This window comes from Schistosoma haematobium, chromosome 3 (assembly GCF_000699445.3).
Source record: "Schistosoma haematobium chromosome 3, whole genome shotgun sequence".
Lineage (NCBI taxonomy): Eukaryota > Metazoa > Platyhelminthes > Trematoda > Strigeidida > Schistosomatidae > Schistosoma > Schistosoma haematobium.
The window spans coordinates 44,959,218-44,979,461 of NC_067198.1; the positions used below are offsets into that span (position 1 = coordinate 44,959,218).

The 20,244-nt window shown below is 40.3% G+C and overlaps 1 protein-coding gene across 2 annotated transcripts; it reads right to left on the reverse strand.

Annotated features, from left to right (window-relative positions):
* Nucleotides 1-62: 62 nt before the first annotated feature.
* Nucleotides 63-8,020, reverse strand: MS3_00005871 (uncharacterized protein). 2 transcript variants are annotated; one of them, XM_051213953.1, is made up of 5 exons: nucleotides 7,790-8,020; nucleotides 4,951-5,306; nucleotides 4,771-4,904; nucleotides 4,607-4,725; nucleotides 67-166 (listed from the first exon to the last, which is right to left on the reverse strand). In XM_051213953.1, the coding sequence occupies exons 2-4, from the start codon at nucleotides 5,227-5,229 to the stop codon at nucleotides 4,674-4,676; spliced, it is 465 nt and encodes a 154-aa protein (XP_051069977.1). In that variant the 5' UTR covers nucleotides 5,230-5,306; nucleotides 7,790-8,020; the 3' UTR covers nucleotides 67-166; nucleotides 4,607-4,673. The 2 variants fall into 2 exon arrangements, with proteins under 2 accessions (XP_051069976.1, XP_051069977.1); XM_051213954.1 differs by having other exon boundaries at nucleotides 63-166; nucleotides 4,607-4,904.
* Between the last annotated feature and the right edge of the window lie 12,224 nt (nucleotides 8,021-20,244).

Below are 20,244 nucleotides of genomic sequence, written 5' to 3' on the forward strand. Positions count from 1 at the left end.
TGTAGACTACCTCGCGATAACTGGAATAAACGGATGAAGACGTTGAGTGATATGGCTCAGAATCAGTAAAACTTCAGGGATTTTATTATTCTATTTACACTGTACAATGTAAACATGAGTTCAAGATACATTGACTGAGGAGACTGATCTTGTTGGATGGTGTGTTCTGAAATGAGAAAGACATAAGTAGACAGTGTACATGTAAATAATGATGTTGAAATATTTTCTGGATATAAATTAGTCTTTCGGAAAATAATATAAATGTTTTTGTAAATGTTTGTCATATTTAATTTTTAATAATTTCTACTAAAGATTTATTATGCTCCAATCCCAGATGGAAAATGGGTATATTGAATCACACAACTACATCCTAGGTTACTACATAACTTACCATTAAAAAAATAAATAAATGAAGCATAACTGAATACAGATCATATGAATCAACAGCACAAGATTCCAGTTTTATAGGTTATTTATTTATTTGAACACATAAATATTGGTACAAGAGGGCACCAAATATATATGCGCCACACAAAACAATGAGAATTCGGAGAAAAAAAGAAGGTAAGGAGCGCAAAAGAAAAAAGAAAAGAACAGTAACGACGAGATTAGTGTAAGGTAGTGTAATAATAATAATAATAATAGTAATAATGGGGGAAACGGAAAGGTACAATCAGGAGAAATCTTTCAGTTGAGGAAGAGACAACCATTTTTTATGAGAGTAAAAGAAGGTTACAGCAGGTTCGCCATTGGCTTCTATTCTGAGCCATATCTGATAACGTCTCTAGCCACTTTGTTGCACCATCTCTCGGACCCCAGCCAAGGAGTCATGAAGGACCAACACAGTCCAGCCCTTTGCAGCTCTCTTTCATACTACGACACTATATCATACACTGACCACTTTTTCCAGCCAGTCCCAGAGTCGGCAAATAATGCACGACATGGAAGTCTCTGGGACGACATTCGTAGAACATGTCCAAGCCACCGAAGTCGGTGTTTCAAGATGGTGACACCGATTGCATTATCGTCTCTGGGCCCGAACACACGGTGCCGAACCTCTGCATTACTAACATGGTGTTGCCACTGGATGTCAGAAATCCTTCGGAGACAGTGATGATCGAACACAAAGTCGTCTAACATCTTCATCTCGGAGAGGCCAGGTTTCAAAAGCACAGAGCAAAACTGCTCTCACCGACGCGTTGTAAATCCGACCTTTTACAGCCAGACTAACATCACGAAGGTGCCAAAGATGGCCCAGATTGGCATAAGCCGCTCTGGCTTTCACTATACGTGCATTGATCTCATCACTCACGCCACCACCAGCACTTATGCAGCTATCTAGATACACGAACTTCTCGACTACCTCTATCTGCTCACCATCCAGGGTGAGTACAGGATTAGAATCCTGCCAGTCTTGTAAAAGTACTTTGCATTTCGAAGGTGCAAAGCACATACCATACCTACGAACACTGATTCCCAACTGATTAAGTGCATGCCTTGGGCATTATCGCACAGTAAGACAATATCATCCGCATACTCAAGGTCGAGAAGTCTTTCTCCAGGCAACAGGTCTACACCGCCATTACTTACATCCATCAGAGCTGTTTCCAGAATGTCATCGATGGTAAAGTTGAAGAGGAATGGTGAGATTGGGCAACCCTGCCTAACGCCACTGCTCGAATGGAAAAATGGAGAAAGGTGGTTGTATGCCCTCACTCTACCTGAGGTGTTTGTATATAGGGCTTTTAGGATGTTAATAAATTTCTCAGGCACACCCTTCTTCAATAGACAATCCCAGAGAACAGTCCTATCCAACGAATCGAAGGCAGCCCTGATGTCAAGAAACACTACGATTGTTGGCCTTTGATAAGTATGGCGGTGTTCTAACATTTGGCGGAGGGTGAAGATATGATCAATACATCCGCGACCAGAACGAAACCTAGCCTGCTCCTCGCGAGTCAATCTTTCTCGGGTTTTGAACAACCTACGAAGTATGACGGAAGCCAATAGCTTGGACGCAATCGGAAGTAGACTTATCCCCCGATAGTTGTTACAGGAACGACGTGAACCCTTTTTAAAGATAGGGATAACTATCGACTCATTCCATGACGTTCGAACACTCTCTAGTTCTTAAACCTTTGTAAACAACGTCGTCAATTCCTTAGTCAAAAAGTCACCACCATCTTTGAAAAGAGCCGGAGGTAAGTCATCTGGGCCAGGTGATTTGTAACGCTTCAAGGGTTGGAGTTCCTTGAGGACTTCCGCCTCATTTGGTGGGTCAGTCGTGACCGGCTATGGAGGGCAGGACAGTCTGACTGATGTTGCCGGAGCAGCAGGCCAGTTGACCTGCCCTTCGAAAAATTCAGCCCATCGTCCAAGACGTCGATGGATGTTAGTGATTGGCATCCCATCATCCTCGTAGATTGTTTCGCTCACACCAGACTTCTTGCTGCCAGTGGCTCGGATGAGTTGGAAGAGCTTCCGGTAATTACCAGATGCAGCTGCTGCTTCCAACTCATTAGCACGCTCCGACCACCAGGCTTCTCGGTCCTTACACAAGCTTTGCCCGATTTCATTACGTAACAGCCTTTGCTTGTGGTCAAACTCACGATCACCCGGAGTAGACCGACGGACTTCGATGAGTTGTAAGTAGCCTAAGGAAACCCAGTGCTTATAAGCGGGACGTTTCGCGGAGCCGCAAGCGGCTTTACTCGCCATTTTCATGGCGTCATGAAGTTGCAACCAACTTGCTGACATCAATCCTTTGGTGAAGGTCACTTCGTTGGCAACTGAAAAGTAAGGTAAGATTGGCGCGGACCAGGGCATGATCAGAGTCCAGATAGGTACTACAAAAGGACCGGTAGTCTTGTACACACCACACCAGCGGTAGATGATCGCGATGTGATCAATCTGAGTCCAGGCTTGAGACGCAGAAGGAGGACGCCAGGTGGCACATCGGCGATGATTGTGCCGAAAGTTAGTGCTGGCCAGAAACAGGTTGTGGTCTGTGCACAGTTGCAGTAGACGGTCCCCGTTATCTGTCCTGCGATCAACGAGTCTTCATCGGCCACCTAAACGACTCTCTTCTGTGCCTTGACACCCGACCTGAACATTCAAGTCTCAAGGCTACTACAATATCTGTCGAACGCACTTTCTGGAGAAGAACAGTTAACTGGTGGTAGGATTCATCCATGATTGCATCTGGGCTGCAATCTGTTGGGGCATAGGCGGAAATGACGAAAAGACATCGTTTCTCACGCCGATTTCTTCTCACTTTGATAGAACTTTCTAATCTAACAGTACATAACCGGCTGTTAATGGGGATCCAATCGATTGGTGCTGCCTCAGCTATAGCACGTAGTGCGACACCAACGCCAGAAAGACCGGGCGAAGATGCCACAGGGTCCCCGGATAAGCGCACGTAAAACAAGCTTTTCGAAGCGACAGATGGAGATCGAATTTGTAGTACTTCGCCAGAGTCTTGAATACGGGTCTCGGATAGACAACAAACATCAAAATTAAGACTTTCCAAAGACATAGCCCGCCCTATCTGTTGCTCGACCTGCATAATTGTGCGATCGTTGAAGGCAGCCAGTTTGAATAGTGCACGAGGTTTCAGAAAAACTGCTTCAGTATTCGTATTCGGTGGTAGCATACAATTTTCAACCAGGCAGTGACTCGAGAACGTTTAGATAGAACCGAGTTTCCACCATAGGCGAGCTGCTGTACAAGTCGAAAAATAAGGATACACAGAGTGGGAATAAAAGAGAGTGAATAAATGACGTGGTAAATAATAATAATAATGTGGATCGTTTGATTGTTAATCGAAACAAGACAAGTATTTTCCATAAATATCGACATTTCATCACATTTGTATGTGGGCTGTGATAATGCCCGGGTACCCAGACCGAAGCAGGTGGTTTTCTTAGGGGGCCACACCCCGAGCCTTGGACCTAAAGGTCTGACCCTTAAGGTAGTGGAGCATCGTGAGGAAATGCAGTCCCATGGTAGCCGGTGACCAACGATTGGTTCATACGCCATTTGTTCCCGCAGGATACTGGAGCCCATGTGCACCATTGGTTTGAGATCCGGTTAAAGCGCCGGACATTCGCTTTTCGTCCTCTCGTTTTCGTAAACAACACCTCCGCCACGAGAAGGCAGTGAGTAGGACTTCCCTAGCAGAGGCTGTAAACGCGTGGCCGTGTGAGAGCATTTGAAGAGGGAGGGCGGGCCCACCCCACCCTCGGCCATACCAGGGCATTTGGGGGCGTTTTAGAGGAAAGCAGTGAGCCGGCTCACACTGTGGACCCGAAAATTACGGTGCTTATAAAGGATATTCCACGTTGACTGATCCTTAACTTTTGGCGTAAACTGGGTATTAACTAAAGAACAATATTTTAAACCTGAATAAATAAATTCCTACTAAAATATGAGGTATACTGCAAGTGTATAATAATGAGTGGATTGGTTATATGGTGGATAAAGTGTAGCCTAACGTTAGAAAGAAGATCTCAAGGTTGAGTTCCCATACTACGAAACTATAGTTCAACGTAATAGATAAACTAGTATCAGAAAAAATTTTTAAAAAACTTATCTTTAGACTTACCTTACAGATGTACATAAGTAAAGCTTAATCAACTTGATCACAGTGGTTTCTGTCTTAAAATGTCCATTTAAGCTATACATACTGTTTTTTTATTAACCTTTACGCAATCCTCTAATTTCCTATAATTAATAACAATAACTTTGTAAAGTGAAAGAACAACCAACCAATGTTTGTCTTTAATCCATCCCAGGTTATCAGCAATTAGATGCAGACTCTGGCACCCATCACAACGAATAATAACTATGCCTTTTTCATAAGCCAACTTAGAAAAATATTTACTTGACCGAGTAGCGCACTTCTAAAGAGAAAAGATTTCCTGATAAAAATATTATGCGTCCAATTACCTTGCATGTGAATTCAATGTACATCTTTCCTTTAATTTCATCTTGAACATCTGACAATTCAGAGTTATCTGATGTGACAGCAGCTGGCAGTGTTGATTGTGGATTAGTTACAGTGTCTGAACAGCAAAAGATTTTAGGCTGCATTGTGTTCAAACTCCAAAGGACTCTGTGAGTACTCGACGGATATGTATACAAACATCTACTAGGATAGTTGGAGAATTTCCAAAAACTAGATGTGTAATAGCGATATAATTGTGTAGAAACTGATTTTAATCGCATTTGTGGAAACAACAGTTTGCAGTTACGTAAAGGGAAAATTCTGACACCTTTCAGTTAGAACGTCAGTATAGAGGAAGCTAAAGGAAAGGAAAACAATGGAATGACTACTTGGTTATTTAAAAAAGTAGGCTACTTTTTTTCCTACTTTGTCAATGGACTTTTACCGCAAGCTTGTTTTGAAACAGATAAAGTATTTCTTTCTTTTTAACCATTAAACGCACAAACACCACGATTCTTATCGTCGTCCGTCACCGAAAAAGAACTTGCTAAACTGACATCGCGACGCAAGGGTGTTTCCACAATATGAAAGACAAACTACAAAATCATCATGGGGTGAAAACAGAACACGTAGGTGCTAATTTAAAATGATAACCTTTCACTGTTATTTTGTAGGTGAGGTGTTCAGTATTATGGAACACTACCATCTCACTTCATGTCGACAACTGTTTAAGAGACTGCCAGTTAGACATCGTTGTAAATGTTTGTATTTATCAAGTTTTAGAATTCACAGAGGGATCGTTTTGATTCGGAATAGTTAAGTTTAAGAAAGACGTTATGATTAAAACTTATTTATGTGTTTAACTTAATTTTAACAAAGCTTTCTCTTGCCGTGTACTGAGTTTCTTACTTGCATGAGATACTTTGCAACTAATTGTCTGTTGTGAGAGCGCGCTTGATTGAATATGCGATTGGAAATCAGGATATTCTTGATGTATAACGTAATACCCATAGTTTCCTTTACAGGTCTGCGTAAATTACCGCAGAACTTCGCACGCACAATGAAAATACGTAACAATTGTTGTTCGAGTATCTGTCTGTTATTAACCTCCATATAAACCATGATAATTCCCATTAGTAAATGACTTTAGTCATGTGGTTTTTTAAATCAAGTCGATAGTAAATGACACATGTTTTGGCGTTTTCTGTATGATGAAAATGAGGGTAAACATAGGCAAAAAGTCAAATAATAGCAGACATTTTAAGAACGAAGATGTAAAAATGGGAAAGTTCACATTATTTACACATGGAAGGCAGAGGAGCCTTTCTGGAACGTTTATCATCTATTTATTCCGCTTTCTCGGTTGCTCGGGTTAATTATATATGTAGTACCATGTATCTATGTTCCACTGTTTTTATTTGATTTTTACCATCACTTGTTTATAGATGGCTCTATATAACTTCAACAGTCTTAAAGTCTCTCATCCTGATCAATAAATGCGCACAATTATTTACACGTCATTTACTCTTACAATTTGTCAATTCGGCGAGACTAATTTAGGGACGAGCCAATCCGAAGCGTTTGAGCAATTTCAAGGTCACGGAGCCAAGTTCAAAACGCAATGCTAACATACCATCGATTCACAGCGGATTTTAGAGAGGAGGTGATTAATGAGAGGTTACAACATATGGGACGGCAAGACTCTAATTTAGGGACGAGCCAGTGAAAAGCGTTTGAGCAATTTCAATTATTAGCCTATCAGAAGACAGTATAAAGTAAAAATATATTACAAGAAAGTAATGAATTACAGTGGATATTCTTCTTTTACATGAATAAAAAACTTGTTAAGATTTGATAAAGGCTCAGAAGTTCTGAATTCATAATGCCTACGGTATAGAAACTCGTGAATACGGTTAGGGTCAGGCTGCTAACATGAGATCGGTTTACATCGGATTTTAGAGAAGAGGTGTTAATTGAGAGGCTACAACCCTAACCCTAACCTCTAAAATCCGTTGTAAACCGATCTCATGTTAGCACCCTAACCCTATGCACGAGTTTCTATACCACATGCATTGTGAATTCAAAGCCTCTGAACCTTTATCAAACCTCAACAAGTTTTTAAATCATGTAAAAGAAGAATATCCACCGTAATTCATGGCTTACTTAAAATATATATTTTCACTTTATACTAAATGTCTTCTGATTGGCTAATAATTGTCAAGGTCATCTAAGATTCGTTCAAGGTCGTCCCTAAATTAGAGTCTCGCCAAAAAGCTTAGCTGTATTGCGAAAGTACCGAAGGCAGTTAGCAAAGTGTGTGATGAATCTTTCGAGGTCATAATTAATATGGTTGTGGATAGACATCTAAAGTCATGCAAACTCATGGTAGGTGTTATCTTATTAGATACTAACTATCCACTTCACTTCTGTCTTTCTCCTCAAGCTCCCAACTTTGAGGATTTCCCCAAAGTTTGGGGGTTTTGTGCCATTTCCCCAAAATTTACTATAGCGGCTTCCCAAAATGGGCCAAATTCTTCCCAAAATTAGCAGCTCGGGTCACACTATAACTTCTGGTAGAACGAGACGTCAATACATTAAAATCCATACAAGCAAGAAAAAGTATAGAAGTTCCACAATACTTTACAATTGGTTAGAGTTAACCTAGTCAATAACCTGTATTCTTGACATGTCTCTAATCTGGATAGTTGTACAGTCTTTGCAGATTTTTTTAAAACCTTCATCCTTTCTTTTTTGCTATTTTTGTAAAAAAACTTGTTGAAATACCTTGTGCTGAGAATTCTATATTGTACCAAGCCATTATTAATAACGATAATATCATACCCACAACCAACCCCTTCCCGTGGCGCACTTTTTATACAAAGCGCTGAAAGTCTTCAGTAGTAAGGATAGGAGGTCGATTGACCTATATTAATACTTGCAGTCTGAAGCACTGTAGACACCAAAAAAAGTGCTGATATAACGTGCTGTGGTAGAGAATTCCACTACTCTGTGCGAGAAGCGAAATTCCAGACGTAGACCATCTGATCTCGGTTTTTGAAATTTCTTAAGATGTCCTCTCAAATGATCAGGCCTAGACGGAAGGAAAAGATAAGACGTAATAACACCAGGGTCATCGCTTACTATACGGTAAGCTAATATTAGATCAACCCATAATCTGTGGTAAGATAATGGAAATAATTTGCGGTGTCTCAGTCTGTCTTCATTTTAGTCCCTCGTCGTTGGGCTTGTTCCAGAATGTTCACCTCACACTTGAAACAAGGGCTCACCTTTTGAATTCCATATTCCAAGTGCGACTTCATGAAAGTCGGGTATAGCACTAAACATTTCTTCGTCTGAGTACTGCAAAGAACTACGAATGGCCTATCATACCCTAAAACCTCTATCAGAAACAGCCTTACAGGGTGATGATGTCACAGGTATTCAGTGTTTGACAACGCTTCTACCAGTAACACCTTCTAATGTATTTCGTTCCCACCCAGAGAAATCAAAAGACAGAGTCGAGAAGATCGGAAGAGTATATTTGGCGATGACCAATATATCGGAATTCTCTGATCTAATCTGGCTAGCGATTGCGGTTGATGTTGAGCACGGCGTTACCACACGTGATCTGGTGCGGATGCCTGACCGAGCGCCTTCAGCTAGGTGAGTCCACTAAAACATATGGTCAGCATCCAATGTCGAAAACTTAGTGCTATTTATTTTGGGGATTTATTTACCGCTACAGATCACTCCCCCCCTGGTGGGGCAGTGACGACCCTAAGACGTGGCCAGCCAGAAGTTTAAACCCAACGAGTTTGTCGTTGGTAAACACTCTTCTGATAGCTTACTAAATTTAGCAGCGTCTGGTCGTCTTTCCTTACTATATGGGACGGAGGTACAACATAGTAAAAAAAGAAAATGTACAATGAAAATTTCGGATCCTCATAAACGTCATCGTTCTTTTCCAGCCGTCCTGGAAAAGAAAAAAGAAAATGTAAGTGCATGTCGAAATACACTCGTATGTGCGTAAAAACACAATGTCGGCGGAAAAAATGGAAAATAAACTCATGAACACGTAATAGCATTAAAAAAATTGTTTTTTTTGTTTTGTTTTTTTTAAATAGAAATAAAAATATATAAGCATATTAAAATTGTTTTTTTTTTTAAAATAATATAAAATGTCGAGAAGTGCTTTACGTGCAATAGTCGTTTAAATGTTCTGGAAATCTCACCCTTCTTCCACAACGCATCGTTTTAAGTTTATTTTCAGATACTGTCGAAGTATCATCGTGTGTGTTGGTTGTCGGATGAGGTATTGTAAGTGTCGGAGTCGTGTCGTTCGATTGTACCGAAGGAAAATCGACGTGGATAGGATTTCCTTCTAAATACGCTGCTTTTAAGCGATCGATGCTGATGCTATCGTTGGTTCCGTTCTTATCGACTATATAGTACTTAGATTCACGTTGAAGAACTTTGAAGGGTCCTTCGTATGCTGATTCGAATGGTCGTCGATGCGAGTCTCGACGAACGAAAACGTTTGTACTATATCGTAAGTCAGGTTGAACGAAAACATCAGTTGATTGAGGTCGAGTGAAAGCAGGCTTAACTGAACGCATTGCGTTTGTAAGCCTGTTCGTGTAGGAGGTTAGATCCATGTTCATTGAAGAGGATGAAGGGTCCACGAATTCTCCTGGAAGTCGAAGTGTCGTTCCATAAACGAGTTGAGACGCAGTGTATCCAATGTCAGCTTTCACTGCATTGCGGATACCTAGTAAGACGAGTGGAAGAGCGTCGGTCCACTGTGAAATGTTTGCTGCTGATAGCGAAGCTTTCAGTTGTCGGTGAAAACGTTCTACCAACCCGTTTGCTTGTGGATGGTAGGCGGTCGTTCGGAAGCGAGTGATTCCTAAAAGTGTGGTCAGACGACGGAAAAGATCGGATTCAAACTGACGTCCGCGGTCTGTAGTGATGGTTGAAGGGCAGCCAAAGTTTGCTACCCATCGTTCGACGAAGGTGCGGGCCACTGTTTCAGCAGTGATGTCCTTAATAGGTACTGCTTCTGGCCATCGAGTGAAACGGTCAACGCAGGTTAAGAGATAAGAGTATCCATTTGAATCTGGTAAAGGTCCTACCAAATCCAAATGAACATGGTCGAAACGAGCATCGGGAGTTTTAAACGAGCCTAAGGGACATTTATTGTGTCTGATAACCTTAGATTTTTGGCAGCTTACACAGGAGCGTGCCCACTCCCTCACGTCTTTATTCATTCCAGGCCAGCAAAACCTTTCTGCTATAAGCTTGATGGTTGCACGAACACCTGGATGCGAAAGTTTGTGCAATGTGTTGAAGACATTGCGTCGATAATGTTTCGGCACGATTGGGCGATCCCTACCTGTAGATGTGTCACAAAGTAGAGTTTCCTTACCTGTTCCCATCTGTTTGATGCGTAGTTTAAGTGTTGTGGACGATAACTCGTGCTGAAGATCACTGTCTTCTTTTTGAAGCTCGGCGAGTTTAAGAAGGTCGATTCCTTGGAAACTGTTCAAGGAAGTTATACGAGATAAAGCGTCTGCAACTACATTGTTTGCTCCAGAGATGTGTTGAATATCTGAAGTAAACTGCGAAGAGTTCCCTACCGAATGTGCTGTACCTCGATTCGGTGTCTAGCAACCGTCTAGGGAAAAATGCTAAGGGTTGCCATGAGTTGTTAACCCATTGTTGTAAGACTCCTCCGATTGCTGAGTCGGATGCGTCTACTGCGATGCTAATGGGTGCTCGGGTGTCCTGATGTGCGAGCATTGTTGCTTTAGCGATCAGTTCCTTAACTGTGGAGAATGCTTTTCGTGCGGTGTCGTCCAAATTAATGGATTTCGCATTTCCACGAAGTTGGTCGGTCAGAGGTTTCATAAGTAATGCGCATTTGGGTATGAAACGTCTATAGAAACTTACCAGGCCGTTGAACGTGCGTAATTGCTTGACGGTGGTCGGTTCTGGGTAATCCAGAATGGCCGCCACTTTGGTCCTAAGAGGTCGAATGCCTTGAGCATCGATAGTGTGTCCCAGAAAGTCTAACGAGTCGGTTCCGAATTGGCATTTCTGAACGTTTACAGTAATGCCATGTTTTTGAAGTCGTTCGAAAACAAGATCCAGATGCTTGAGATGTGTTTCTCTGTCCGGACTTGCGATTAGACAGTTATCAACATGCGCGTGTACGAAGTTGAGACCTCGAAAAACATCATCTATGAATCTTTGGAATGTTTGAGCAGCATTCCTTAGACCGAAAGGCATTCGCAAAAATTCATAGAGTCCGAAGGGAGTTATAATAGCTGTTTTCGGTATGTCGTCAGTAGCCATAGGGATTTGGTTATACGCTTTAACCAAGTCGATTTTCGAAAAGACAGTTGTACCTTTCAAGGTAGCTGTCAAATCGTGAATGTGAGGCAACGGGTAACGATCGGGAATGGTTTTCGCGTTCAATCGCCGATAGTCACCAGTTGGACGCCAATCGTTGCTGTCCTTTTTAGGGACCATGTGCAACGGAGATGCATATGGGCTACTTGACGGTCGTATGACTCCTAAGTCCATCATGTGATCGAATTCGTTTTTCGCTAACCTTAGCTTTTCAGGAGCTAGTCGGCGTGCTTTAGAGAATACAGGTGGTCCTGTAGTCGTGATGTGATGTGTAACGTTGCTGGTTACACACGGTAGTTTCGGTTGAGTTTGTTGTATCCCAGGGTACTTATCGAGTAGTGGTTGATAGAGTGGGTCTATCATATGTTTAACTGTGACTGGGGATACTCTACAACCAGTAAAAGAAGTTACGCAAACGGACAAATTAGTGTTCCCGTCTACTAGCCTCCGTTTGCGCGTGTCGATGATCAGATTATGGTGTTGTAGAAGATCCATACCAATGATTGGCATAGAAACATCTGCAACAACGAAAATCCAGTGGATGGGTTTGCGTAAACCCACGTTAAGGTAAACGTACATTTTGCCATACGTAGCGATCGGTTTTCCGTTTGCCGCCTGTAAGTTTAGGGTCGATTCGTGTAGTCGGTCGTTAGGATTTGCTGGGAGAACGCTAATTTCTGCGCCAGTGTCGACGAGGTAGCGAACTCTCGTTGTCACATCTGTGATGAATAACAGACGGCTTTGTTCGCCGGCTACGGTTGCCGTTAACGCGTGCCGGCTTGGAAGTTTCCCGAATTGTTTTTCGAATCAGTCGGTTTCGTGTTGGGAAAATTGCAGGGTTTTCTGCAATTTCTGGAAAGCTTTCCATACTGGTTATGATACCAGCACCAGTCGGGGTTATCCGTCTCTCGTGGTCTAGAGACAGATCGCTTACGTGAAATGCTTCTACGTGGGGTGCGCGATCTCTTACGGTCGGTACGAAGACTAAGATTACGCGTGAGTGTATGACATAACTCGCTTATGTCATTCTGAGTCGTGTGAGGCTTTTCTTTAACTGAAAATACCACGGTAGTAGGTTTCGTAATTTCTAAAATGCGGTCGGCAGATGCAGCTAGCTCGTCTAAGGCGTTGTTCTGGAACGAGACCAGAACTGCTTGCACCTGTTGGGGAAGTTTTGACAAGAAGAGTTGTTTGAATAGACCTTCGTCGAAAGTTCTTAGGCCTATAACCTCTCTCATCCGTTGCAACATGTCTGTCACAGAACCGTGTTGCAGGTCGATGTTATTGAAGAGTTGATCTAACCTTTGTCGATCGGTTAGATCTCCTCGTTTAAGAATCGAGCGTTTTAAGATTTCGTAAGGATCGGAAACATCACTAGTAAACATACTAGGTGTTACGTACCTGTTGAATTCGCGCGGTAGTGCCTTGACTACTGCGAGGAATTGTGCACGTGTGTCGATCACGCCGTGCTCGGAGAAGTCGGCTTCTGCGTAGCAAAACCAGGCTTCGATGTTGTCGGGCCAGAAAGGCATCAGTTGAAACGAAGGTGGGGACAAAGTCTTAAGCTTGAGTACTTTAGGTGTCTGTTCAGTCATGATGAAGTATGAAGTACGATAATGAACGAGGGGAAAATATATATATATCCAAGAAAAAACACGAGGAAAAAATCACAATGTTTAAAAAAAAAATAAAAAATAAGGCAATGATATATAAAAATCCCAAAAAGGAACAGACTCACAGTTGCAATTAGGTGTACCAGATCACATCGGGTTCACCAATGATGATGTCACAGGTATTCAGTGTTTGACAACGCTTCTACCAGTAACACCTTCTAATGTATTTCGTTCCCACCCAGAGAAATCAAAAGACAGAGTCGAGAAGATCGGAAGAGTATATTTGGCGATGACCAATATATCGGAATTCTCTGATCTAATCTGGCTAGCGATTGCGGTTGATGTTGAGCACGGCGTTACCACACGTGATCTGGTGCGGATGCCTGACCGAGCGCCTTCAGCTAGGTGAGTCCACTAAAACATATGGTCAGCATCCAATGTCGAAAACTTAGTGCTATTTATTTTGGGGATTTATTTACCGCTACAAGGGTTTTTATGATCCTAGGATGATTATCGTCAGAGCCACTGAACTTAAAGGGGTTGGGATGCTGAGTTAGTTTTAAGTTAGTACCTTTCCTAGCAACGGCAGAATCCATCGACAATACGCCCAGATCATGATTAGTTTTTGGTCATTCCTCATTGCTGGTAGAAAACACTTTACTAAAATATTCCGATAAGGCTTCAGCTTTATCGGCATCATCTCTTGCCAATACTAACGGATTTCTCGCACTGAAAGTGGTGGGATTCTATTAATTCCCGGAGTTTGCTTACATATATGAGAATAACTGTTTCGGACTATTCCTACAATCCCTGACCAATCGTTTTTATATGACTGTTGAGACTTACTTATCAAAACTTTGCAGGCGTTCTTAGTCTTACAATAACTATACGTATTCTGTTTCAAGCCAGCAGACATGACCAAATTCCAATGCTTATTCCAACGTCGAAGAGGTTTCTTGATTTGTTTGGTTATTCATGGTGGACAGTTATTCGGTCTACATGGTACTAAGCATGGTGTAAACGAAGACGTAACTTAACTGGGCTTATCTTTGAGATGGCTTAAACTTCAATCACTCATCAGTAGTAGGAAGTCGAATAGACAGTTTTATTTCGTGTGTAGATTCAAGCTTAGCTTTAAAATATGTGGTCAGGGTCTTCAAGAGAATCTCGTTGTTTGGCTGGACCGTTTTTACTTTAGAGGACTAGTTGTCGGACACCAACTTGTATTTTTAATATCGTCCCAACAATTGCAGCGAACAGAACTGTTGAATTACGTAGTTTATTTTTCTTAAAAATCTTATATGTCTATCATTTTAATATTTGGATTGAATGTTTGCTTCTACTTATTCCTTACAATCTTCGAGGAAGCTGGGTTGCCTTTCGGCGTTGCAAAGGTATTTATCAATTGCTGTTCAACTTCTAGTCAGTCATTCCGTTTCTTTTCGATTTTGCCAAACATTCGTGAACATGTTGACGATGAGTTCTAATGTTTTTTGCAGAGAATTTTCGGAACCAAAGGCTCAACTGTGTCTGACAAAATAGTAAATTGTTGATGCTCTCTGATGTATATCTGGATATCGCGCAGGTATTTGCATAAGCTATTTGGCGTTCTACAATCAATGGATGTCCTTTTATCCGTTGCTTTTGACTGAAACATATCAGTAGTCTATTCGAGTGGAGAGAGCTGCAAAAAGTATGATAGATTATCGATGTATCCTCATTAATTCTCCTAAACTGAACTAGATGTAAGTCTAGAAATTGAAAAGGAACTAAGTAGGATCTGCTTTTCAGTTTCTCTCCATAATTTCCGTTGCAAGTGAGCGATATCGTTCATGAGTAAAGGCAACATAACAAATGTGCTTTTCTAAGTGGTCATAGGCAAACACTGAGAACAGTTCTGAAGGATTCTGGAGTCATGCTGTAAAGTTTTGTAGGATGAAACCTCAGGTGTGAATATCTTCTAATGACTGTAAAATACTAATGAGTAGATACACCCAGACTATCACAAGGAGAGATGCACAGGTCGTTTTTGTTGTTAGAAACTGTAGCCGTGCGATTTTTCAGGGAGTACCTGATGGATAGGGTGTAACTTCTTCCAGTGAGATTCTGAATTCATCAGTGTTGAGATGAAGGTTTCTATCAGTGGGGATCGGCATCCTGTATAAGGATTATTGTAGAGTCAAAACATCCCAAGCCCGTTATCTGACTCCATCGCGAACGAACGACAAACAATTTGTGAACGTGAAGTATCAATTTAGTTTCGTACATTCTGCCAAGGCGAACCACACTTAAGCAGCAGTGGCAATCCAAAGTACAAATGAAGGATTTTCGCACATTGTTTCGTGCAAACGGACAACGAAAGATGAGAGGCAGAGAATGCTATTGTACGAATCAGAGCTGATAAGGTGTGACCCACTATTTACGTTCTGACGGAAAAATGATAAAGTTATGTGATGAATAAGGTGGTGAACACACACGCTTATATAGAAACAGTCACGGTTATTAGCGGATATTCAACAGGGTCAAAGTGGATGTGGGTTATGACTCAAAACAAATAGATCAGATGGCCTGTCCAGAAGCCGGAGTAATCCATGTAAATGTGATACAGTACTACACGCTAACATATTATTATATACACTAATTATTTCCTTCGAAATCTACAGGTCATCTGAGTAGGGTAGAGTTCGATGGTCTAGATAGCGAAGCAGGTCACAAATAGACAATAACAATAGGAATTTTTAGTTGTTATATATTCTGATGCAGCTGTTCCATACCATTTTCGCCGGCACGATCAGCAATGTGCAACAAGGTATTGGGCTTAGTGTGCGAATCCAGCAGACTATTACATAGACTACACTAATAAATTATGAGAATTTTGTTATTAATTGTTCAAAAGGAAATATCGTCTGAGAAGTAACTGGAGTCTAGTAATTGAACTACCCAAAAAGCTTCCCTTTATCTTAGATTGACATAGAAAAGCTGCTTCGTATAAGCTATGACTTTAATAAACGCGTACGTTAGGAATACGGTCCCAGTTAGAGGAAAATGTATAGCTGCTTGATATATATGTGGTGTTAAAGGGAAGGAGAAACTAAAGATGATAGCGGAGCGAATAGATACAAATCCTTGACGATGCTTAAGTATTTGTAGCAGAACAAAAAGGGTATGTTTAATTGATTGGTCAAGTTCGTACTATTTGCTGTCACCAGGATACATTTTGGTTAATAAGGCTAACAGACAGATTACAGGGATGAGAATGTGAGGGTTGTTCAATAATAGTTTCGTCTTAGTATGGGGCTCTTCAACGTCGTCAATCCACGAAGCTAAACAGCTGTCCACCACATTTACTTAAACCTAACGACATCCTTAAGTCGGTATGATGTTTGCATGCACTAAATGTAACGACCAAAATGCCAATAGTCAGTTTGAACATAGAACTAACGAGCCAAAATCTATTCGATTAGACTAGACTACGTTCTTATGTATAGCATACAAAGCGCCTCTGAGTGACTCACATTAAATCATATCAAAACACAAACTCTATGCTCAATTTAAACACTTCTGATTTAAGAAAGAGGAAAAATTAGATCAAAGTACAAATCACCTCTAACGGTACAGTCTGTGCTATACAGCCAAAGGTTTCTCAAACACAAACTAGCGTGTTAAACAAAAATGTAACAGTTAATAAACAAGAGTTCGATACCTGAGAATCAACAAAAATATTCTTAGCAAGATGGAGTCAGATATGTTTCTGCAGAAATTCCAGCCGCCTTTCCAAACAGACGGTCAAAGTTTAACAGTCATACAGGGAACCATGGTATAACCTTGGGTTTATTCAAACACGCCTTTATTGTCAATAGTCCGGTAACATGCAACAGAAAAAATAGATAACAAAAGGTAAGTCCTTAATGGAAGTCATATAATAAAAGCTCAGACGAGGAAGACTGAAGAACACAAAGTGTGATTTAAAGAGATTTGAATAAAGGTTAAAATACACGAGAGGGAGAAGAAACAAAGTGGATGACAATGCTGTGCGACAAAATGCTTTGGAGGTATATCCAGCCTGTTCTTCCTGTTATATTGAATGGAATTTTGGAAAGTAACAATTAATCGAGAGTTTTATCACTAGTATGTTCACCAGACTCAAGTGTACTGGTTTATTTTCCATTTTTCTCCCGTTGTGTGTAGTTTGACATGCAATTGCAACTCCTCTTTTCTTTTGTAGGAGGACTAAAAAAATGAAAAACTGACGAAGATTACGACAAATCGAAATTTTCGCTGCACTTTTTTCATTGTTATATTGTTCCATATGGCCCTCATATTTGGGAAAGACGATCAGATATTGCTGAACACAGCAAGCCATCAGATATGTTTACCTATGAAAAACCCGTTTGATTTAAACCCCCGGTTGACCACGTCTTAGGGTCATCACTATTCTGCTAAATGAGGAGTTGTAGCGGTGAATATGTTCTGTAAGTCTTCTACATTTGATGCTGACCGCACTAGTTTTGGCAAATACACCTAATTAAAAGCGCCCGGTCACGCATCCTCACAAGATCACAAGTGGGTACGTCTTGCTATGCATCTCGTACAAACTTTGGCTGGCTTAGACGAAATACTATTCAACATATCGATGGTCTTCCACATGTATCTTCGAACGTCTTCACTTCTGACTTCTGATATGAATGGGCTGCTATACTTCGTGTACACATGTAAAGGCGTCGGCGAACATTGAATACCTGTGTCATTTTTAAATGTATTCCATTCCCACTCACTAGCGATCCTTCCAATTGAATGGGCGTTTCTGTTTGCATTTTAAGACCAATCAATTCATCTGTGCTATCTAATTTATTTTGTATGAGTTTTGTTCTCTTCACACCGTATGGCTGTATTTACCCTATCGATAGTATTTATTTTAGGCCAACTTTAGGTGGGTGGTAGTTTTTTATTGTGATAGTACTAAACATATTACGATTACAGGTAACGAAGGCTTGAACCGGAGACTTTCCGCTCTTCAGTTGTGTTGATAAAAGGATTCTCAACCTTTTAATGCAGGCTTAGTGCTGAATTGACGTTATTAGTGATTGTGCTAGTAGTCTCTCACAGGCCCAATGTCCGAATTACTAAAAGTGCACCAGAACTTCGCAACTTGATCAGAATGAGAGGTTTTGAAACTTTGTATAGGATAATTGCTTTATTCAGGCAGTATTTTTTACATAACCAGGGTATAAATGGATTGCAGCAAAGTTTATACGCAGTCGGTGATAGAGTGGTGTAGATTTTATTAAACAATTTCTTACAGCTATCATACTGCGTATCATTTTCATCAGGAAAGAGAAAAAACGGCCGACCACATCAATGACTTTCATTAACCAAATTAAGTAGTATGATAGAAGACAGGACGAGAAAATTTAAAAAAACGAATAAAAAGTGGGAAACGATATTCCTTACCAGAATGATAATGCACGAAAACAGTAAGTCCAATTAATGATAATTAAAGCAATAGAATTTCAGATAATGAGAGATGAAGTAACAAACGTTCTAAAAAGTGTATCACAAACCGAAAATAGGTAAACAGTCTTATGATTCAATTATTTTCTGGCGAATAACAGGATAGTTTGTAGATGGAGTTTCATTTAATCCACTTACGCAAATTTGAATTGACGTCCTACTACTGATTTATTCCACTACTGTCAATTTTAGTATGTTTATGATGTATACACCTACCATAATAATTACAAGAAAAGGGTTATCTATGTTTTTGTAGAGGAGAAAATATAAATTCCTGTGTCCAAATATCATAAATGATAAAATTAAAAGGTGAGACTATAATTTATGGACGAACTTTGAGCGACACTTGGCTGACCTTGAGAGTGTTCACCTAATAACGAGGACCAAATTTGGGGTTATGAACAAGTGTAAGGGACTAGAGTTATTACTTAAAGTTGATGGTTAAGGTTACGAATTATATTTATTGTTCTCATCATGAGCTGACATCTACTGAAATGGCTAGACGCCATTTAGCCAAATGGATGAGCGAATTCCGCGCCAAAATCCGGGGCCTGTCACCTTTTACTTGATTGGTTCGTCCATAAATTAGTCTTGGCAATTAAGATTTTTATTGAACCTGAGATGGCAGTTAGCTTACTGAAATGTTAGACGTTTACAATGTTTGATATATGGATGAGATCAGCTTATGTTTTTAGCAGAGATTCGGCTAGTAAGTAAAAATAGTTATTTTGTAACAAATGAAACACTACGATATGGAAAACAGAAATAAGTGGGAATGAATCACAGCTTCATACAATAACCTATGATCTGACAGTTCCAAATGATTTGGTTTCTAATACTTCTTTAATGCATGCTTGAACATTAACTATGATAGCTTATTTATTATTTATAGAGGTTTTTACACTAAAAGTTCAACATGCTGCACGTAATCGAAGGATTTTCTGTTTCTATTATGTAATTGGTGGAAAAAAGCATTCCAAAACCAATCCTTTCTGGTAAATTAACCTAATGTTACGAAATCTCAAAGAGCTTTACAACTGCCGTTTGTTGTTACAACGGATATGCTACTGAACGATCACTGAAATGATATCCAGAGGTCTGTTTATGAAAATCCAACTTTAAGTAAACGAACCTCTGAAAATCCAGTATAAAACCTCATTGATCACATCTTTAACATTAATAGGAGGCTTGGATACGGATGATGATTTTTAATATTTGGCGGATAAATACTTAAATCTTTAGCATCACTGATAAGAAAAACGAGTGGTAACAATTTGGAAATGGATTTATTAAGATAAGGACATCCATTGGCCAGATACCATCAGTAACAACCTACTGCGGAAGAGAACAAACCAGCCTCCTGTAATTGAAGAACATATGAAACTGGAAACAACTATCAACTGATATCAAAGTTATAATTTTTAATACCAACGTCAAGACAGTCCTACTGTATGGAGCGGAAACTGTCCTGACGTTCGTATTGAAGATTATGACTTTGATATTAATTGATAGTTGTTTCGAGTTTCATCTGTTCTTCATTTGTAGTAATGCTGTCCTTTCTTTGTCAGTCCTTGTCTTTACGTCTGCATTGAACCCTCCTTGTTCACCGATTATGCTAACCAGATACGTGAAAGATTCAACATTTTCTAGAACTTCTCCACCAAATGTGATTAGGTTGGTTCTACTCCCTATTGTATTTGAAGACCTCTCTTTTTTCCCTTGTGCATATATATATATATATATATATATATATATATGATA

What these genes read in the sequence shown, in the direction of transcription:
- MS3_00005871 (XM_051213954.1), bottom strand. Translation starts at nt 5,229, where the DNA reads ATGCGATTAAAATCAGTTTCTACACAATTATATCGCTATTACACATCT. An exon ending in ACATTGAATTCACATGCAAG is followed by an intron (nt 4,905 to 4,950) that starts GTAATTGGACGC and finishes TTTTCTCTTTAG; the next exon opens with AAGTGCGCTACTCGGTCAAG.